Genomic DNA, 6616 nt, shown 5'->3' with positions numbered 1-6616 from the left:
ATAACTGTAGCAGCAATGCAGAATGCATTGACTTGCCAATTGGTTTTTCCTGTTCCTGTCCAGATGGCTTTGAGTTGAATGATGCCAATCAGTGCGTGGATATAGATGAGTGCAAGAAGGTAATTCCAAAGGTATGCAGCCAGGGATGCGTTAACCATGAAGGTGGCTACAAGTGCTACTGTCAGGAGGGATATATTCTTGAACACAAGTCATACTGTCGCGCTATTGGACCAGATCCACTCGTCATTTTTGCTAACCGCGTTGATTTACGCGAATACGATCCACGTAAAAGGGAATACCGAATGATAGTAGACCATCAAAGAAGCGCAGTGGCTTTGGATTACGACATCAAGAAGAAGCAGGTTTACTGGACTGACGTCACCCAGGAGCAGATCTTCCGTACCGACATCAATGGCACTGGTGAGCCGGAGGCAGTCATTACTGTTGCGAACACACCAGATGGCATTTGTATTGACTGGGTCTTTAATAACATGTACTGGACCGATGCTGGAACTAACACCATTGAAGTTGCAAGCCTTGAAGATCCAAGCAAACGTGCCATTCTCATATCAGAGGACTTAGATGAACCAAGAGCTATTACAGTTGACCCAAGAATTGGGTAAGCTAATTTATTTTATTTTCAAATGATTTTCTTGTTTACGTTTTGCTTGTAATCATGATAAAAATTTATTATTTAAAAATATTCAAAATTTCATTTGCAATTCATTTTCTGCAGTTACATGTTCTGGTCAGATTGGGGCGAGAGAGCTAGGATTGAACGTGCAGGAATGAATGGACAGCAAAGACTAACACTTGTCGACACTGACATCGCATGGCCAAATGGCCTAACCATCGATCTAGTCAGTGATCTTCTCTTCTGGGTGGATGCCAAGGTGCACAGTCTGAGCAGCATCGACTACAATGGCCTGGGTAGACGTACCATCCTCCATTCGGAAACAATTTTGCCTCATCCATTTTCCATCGCCGTGTTTGAAGACTATGTTTACTGGACAGATTGGAATAAGGAGAGTATCATTCGAGCGAACAAATTCAGCGGTGGAAACCGTACCACTCTGGTTGAAGGACTCTATTCTCCAATGGGCATCCAGATCTATCACCGTCAGAAGCAAATGGAAGGTAAATAATCTTATACCGTATTTTACTGAGTATGATCCGTAGAGCCCAGCTACATATGTAAATGAAATTTAGGAGGTTGGCTTATACATGGAAAATACCATAGCATTGTCATTTTAACTCATTTCTGATAATCACTTAAACCTAAACATTTCAAGCAAAATATCAGGTATAAGTCATCATAATGGTTGCATCATAATGGAGTTACATCTGTACTAACCAAATTACTATGGGAAATTTAATAATAGAAAAAAAAAAAAATTAACAAACATTAACTGTTTACAAAAATTGTGAGGATTCTCAACGTAGTGCATTAACTTTTCTCAGAATTAACATTTGAAAAAAAAAAATTCAGAATCTATTACTTGGGCAAATACTCGATTGGAGGCTAGAATGAGAAATCAACATTATATTCTTCATTCTTACAAGAAATACTTTATTCAAAAAATGTACATGAGGGATGGGAAAGTAATTATTATAGGATTAAAATTTAATTTTTTTTTTTCTTTAGGGATTTTTAACTATTGTGACGGTCATAATGGTGGATGCTCTGATCTGTGCGTCGCAGCCCCGAAAGTGAGCGCAAGTTCCGCCAAGTTTTCCTGCATCTGTCCTATTAACTCTTCACTGTTGCCGGATGGGCGTACCTGTAACGGTTCAAAAAAGAATCCTCAGACACCGCCTCCTGCAACAACAGCCAGTCCAATAAAATCTACCACAGATATAAGTAATGAAATTGGCACAGTTGATACGAATAATGAGAGAGGTGGTAATGCCCTACCGCACGGAGACAGTAGTAAACAGAGGCATGGCCGTCGATCACTTATGATAAGCGCCATCGTTGGTACTCTAGTGTTCGCACTTCTAGTTTTCGCTATTATAGCCTTTGTTATTTGGAGGTACAGCAATTTATTTTTTCATTAAGCAATGTTTTTTTTTTATGTCTAAACTTTTAAGAATTTAGTCATTAAAAATTCAACTCATTAAAAGTTCTTTAATAATTCTTAAATGTTATAAACCATTTCATAACTTTTGAAAATTCAATTAAAATGTTTTTTTTTGTTTACAGGTTTGTGAGTAATAAAAATAGAAGAAAGTCTATGAACTTTGATAATCCAGTATATAGAAAAACAACTGAAGATCAATTATTCTTACATCATCCAGAAAAGTATGAACATAATCCTGGCAATGGTCGAGCGTATGAACCGGTAAGTTCGAAGAAAAGTACTTGTAATCCCCCATGATTTTCCTGCCGTACCCCTCCCCCTCAAAAAAGGACAGAATTCATGATTGTTTTTTTATTAATTCATTAATTATTTAGCCATTAGACATTAGTTAATACATGTTCGGATAATCTTGAAAAAGAGCCCACATATCTGGATTAGAAGTCCATGGAGTTCGTTTCGAGATGGGCTTCTCTAGATTAAGCCCACTGGGCTTCCATTTGAGGCTTTACGGTATGGTTGGACAATAGTTTAAAGGGATTGTGAATATGTTTAACTAATGTATTATTATTGTTATTATTATTTTAATTTTTTTATTATTATTATCCATGCAAACAACTATTGAATAATTATAATGCTCCCTCACTTATCTTATTTCCAAGTGGGAAAGGGAGATAACATTTTTATGGTCCTAATATCGAATTACATGTGATGTGTGTATCCGTTTGTTTTTTTGGAGTATGATTAATCCAGATGCAGGATGTTATATAAACTCTTGGTAAAAGTACAGTAATTCTATAAGGAATTAATTTAAATTACTTTAATAAATGTGATGATCATTGTCGTACTTCAGTGGTTATCTCATTAATATATTTAGTTAATGAACAATATAACTTTTTTCTCTTTTTCAGATAAAAACAATAGGAAATGACTACAGCGTATAATGCAGAACAGGATTTGATTTTTGGACTTTCAAAAAAAAAATTATTTGCCATTCGTATGGAACATAAACATTGATAAGAAATGATGGATTATAGAAGTTATGAAAATCCAGTTTTCCACACTAAGAAATTGAACAAGAAATGAGCGGCACCATGCAATTCTGACTGGATATCCGCCGCCAAGTGGAATTTTCTAGGCCACATACTGCCATTTTCTAGGCCACTGATGCTGAACAATTGAATATAAAAAAAAGCACCTAAAAAGTTGCTAACAGAATATTAAGCAATAGATAAGAATTTTCTGAAAGGCTTCTATACATGAAATTAATTCTACCCTTGATAAAGCAGCTCATTTTTTTTAAGTGTATTTTTCTAAGTGCAAAGATAGAGGATATTTTCTGTTTATTAAAAATCATACTGGGTTGCTTGTTTAAAAAAAAAAAAATAATAAACACAATAATAATTTCATATTAGAAGAAGTTTTTGTTTTCTTAGATTAGGAAAGTAGCATTAAAAATAAGCAGATAAGTACACCTAAAAAAAAAAATAACAAAAGCGGTGAAAAACTATGAAAAAAAAAAACATTTTTGGTTTATACTCTTAAGGTGCTGGTGACAAATTTTGTAAGTTTGAGTTGTATATTTCAGTTTGACTATTCCATGAGCTGGGTGTGTGTGTGTTAGTGTGTGCTGTGGGGGAGGGGGAGTGAGAATTGAATATTTTTCTAAGATATTGATATGCAACCATTATTGTGTGACAGTTAAAATTGAATGTTTTCAGTGCGAGAGTCTGAGAATAACACTGTACAAAGAAAAAAAAATCAATATAAATTGTAAATATTAGATAATACATGTGTATGCTTCATGTAAAACTATTTATTTGATTCTGTTTTTCTTTCTCATTTTTGTATACTGTAATTATTTTGATTTTTTCCTTCTGATGGCACCGACTATGAAGGGATCTTGTGAAACCTTGTGTCCAAGTCAAATACTATCTGTAATTCCAAATTTATAATGTAACGTATATATTTTTACGTATCGTATCATTAAAAAGCTAGTTCCTAATTTTATGTAAATAATTAAAGTACTGAGAAAAAAAAAAATAATTTATTTGATATGTTGTAAAAATTAAAGTGTAAAATATGTTGAAATTAGTGTATGGTATTAATAGCAGTAGGTCACAGGAACTATAGTGTTGCTAGATGGTCCTGTTTATACAGCAATGTATAAACCCTTACAAAACATTAAAAAATTCTAAGAAATATTTGATTCTGTTTAAATTGTATCATGTGAAAAATAATGTTTATGTGTTGTTTATTGTTCAGAAAATAAAAATATAGAAGTGGACATAATAGAAAAAAAGTAGTTGTAAAAAACAGAATTATTAAAGATTTGAGGCATGAAGTCTTTGTCATAAAAATGTGGCAAGACTGACTAGAGATGAAAATCTGATATAAATGAAAAACAGCTTGAAAACTGTACTAAGATATATATCTGTCTCTTATACACATCTAGATGTGTATAAGAGACAGCCTAAATTCTAACACTTGTACCGTATGTGGGTTTCATAGAGAAAAGATAGAAATTAAAAGGTACAGTCTGTCTCTTATACACATCTAGATGTGTATAAGAGACAGTAAAGTGTATACGGTATATATATATATCTATATAGTAGCTACAAAAAAATAAAATGTAAATAAAAACGCATAAACCAATATATTCGTTTATGCGTTTTTATTTACATGCATTTGTAAATATATACAAATAGGACAGATACAAAATAAATTGTTACTAAAGTTATGTTCATATTAAGTTAGGTTCCTTGTTAATATTCCTGATTAAAAAAGAATTATTCCTGCACAAATGTATGGTTAATTTGTTTTTTATTGTTTGGTTATTGTGATTGTAGCGTGTTAAGCCAGGTTTCTATTTTCTTACCGCAATTCTGACACTAAAACGACCACAAGTGGACACGGGCAGGGCGTACACCGACGACAAGACAACAGAAACATGGTGTAGTGATGATGGAATTTATAACTCCTTTTAGAAACATTCGTAATAGTATAGGTATCAGCGAAATTATTAAATAGCTCCGATTAGGGCAGTGTAATAGAGCAGTAGAGTATATTGATAATGGCAAATAAGATATATTAATAGTAATTACCGTAAATGCGCCGCATCAATATTTTTTTTATAAGCGCCGCACTGAAGCCTCCAAAATGTTATAAGCGCTGTTTGCACCGAGAAGTCCTCGGAGCTAAAAACAGCGACTGCTGAATATCTCTCTCCGCAGTTTGCAAAGGAGTTACATAATATGGATTATGGAAAAAAAATTCTCTGTTGATTATGCGTCATCTAAATCTGAAGGTTCATTGGTGTTAATACAGTATAAGAGTCGAATTCAGAGATGTCCGAAAAAAAAAAGGCGATCGAGTTAACACTATCCTAGGGGGTCCGTGGGGCATGCCCTCGCGAAACTTTTGTTTTCTAGGCGCCTAAAAATAACCTCTTGAGGCGATCAATTTTTTCTTTTACTTTCTTACAGCGATTGTGGTTTTTTTTCTCAAAATTCCACTGTGCAATTCAGGTTTTTTGTCCTTGGCCCCAAACAGGAACGTAGCCAGGATTTTGAAAGGGGGTGGGGGAAGCTGTTATGCGAGGTACATAGGACCCGGCGAGGTCCAGGGGACGAACCCCCTGTGAAGTAGCGCACTCTGAACGTTTTTAAGGACTGTTTTGAGAGGATAAAGTGAAAATTGCATTAAATGAATCGTAAATAATATTAGTAGGCCCAAAAATAATTATAATAAATCAACAGTGGCGGATCAGGAAATTCGAAAGAGAGGTGACCCAGGGAGGGACTTTCACAGACTGAAGAACCACCAATCTCAGCGCCACCATGGTTGGGGCTAGCTGAGGTAAGAAAATTTATTATTAGGTAGGGCACCTTTAGTTGGCCGGCCATTACACTCTCATACTTAAATTTGAATATATTTTTCTTGTTTTTCCTCAAAAGAAAAAAATATCTTAACCAAAATAGTCATAATTATGAAAAATGAGCATGAAAACCCAGATTACATCCTGAAAAAAACAAATGTATACACCCTCTCCTCAGCAGTCACAAGACAGGGGAAGGGCGCAGATATATTTGTTTTGAAGGGGAGGGGAAGACATTTTGTGAGTCGTCACCCACCTCAGACTCACCATGGTTGGAGCTGAGGTGCGAAATGTGAGGAAATAGTAGGCTTATTTATAGATGGCCAGCAACGACACTTTTAGTAAAATTCATTATCATCACATCGCCATTAGTCCAAATGAAGCGCCTAGAACATTCTCATGGTCTCTTATCAGGGATTTTCTGCAACCATAGAGATCTCCTTAATGTGTGTGATATACTATAGAAAACAAAGCTTAAAACATTGTCTTTGAGTATGTACTTTACATATGATTTCGAAACCGTGACTTCACAACCACCTCTGCCTATAGTCCGGCAGCTTAGCAGATGGATGTGGACGTTCCGGACAAAAGCACCATTTTTTTTACATGCTTTTTATGGTCATAGCATTCAATTTTTGGTAGGAACCACCTCATCCGAGGT

General features: G+C 34.9%; 1 protein-coding gene across 1 annotated transcript in view; it reads left to right on the top strand.

The window, feature by feature from the left end:
• The window catches only part of LOC117119955 (very low-density lipoprotein receptor-like), a 16062-nt gene extending 11941 nt beyond the window's left edge, over positions 1 to 4121 (top strand). The window contains exons 8-12 of the mRNA XM_033264930.1: positions 8 to 619; positions 737 to 1137; positions 1646 to 2033; positions 2204 to 2342; positions 2990 to 4121. Of these exons, the coding sequence (XP_033120821.1) occupies positions 8 to 619; positions 737 to 1137; positions 1646 to 2033; positions 2204 to 2342; positions 2990 to 3022 (1573 nt within the window). The 3' untranslated portion in view covers positions 3023 to 4121. The remainder of the gene's footprint in view (positions 1 to 7; positions 620 to 736; positions 1138 to 1645; positions 2034 to 2203; positions 2343 to 2989) is intronic.
• The last annotated feature ends 2495 nt before the right edge of the window (positions 4122 to 6616 follow it).

The sequence above is a fragment of the Anneissia japonica genome, unplaced genomic scaffold (assembly GCF_011630105.1).
Source record: "Anneissia japonica isolate Jap-2015-1 unplaced genomic scaffold, ASM1163010v1 scaffold287920_len488460_cov166, whole genome shotgun sequence".
NCBI classification, from domain to species: domain Eukaryota; kingdom Metazoa; phylum Echinodermata; class Crinoidea; order Comatulida; family Comatulidae; genus Anneissia; species Anneissia japonica.
This window is presented reverse-complemented; position numbering and strand designations above follow the sequence as displayed.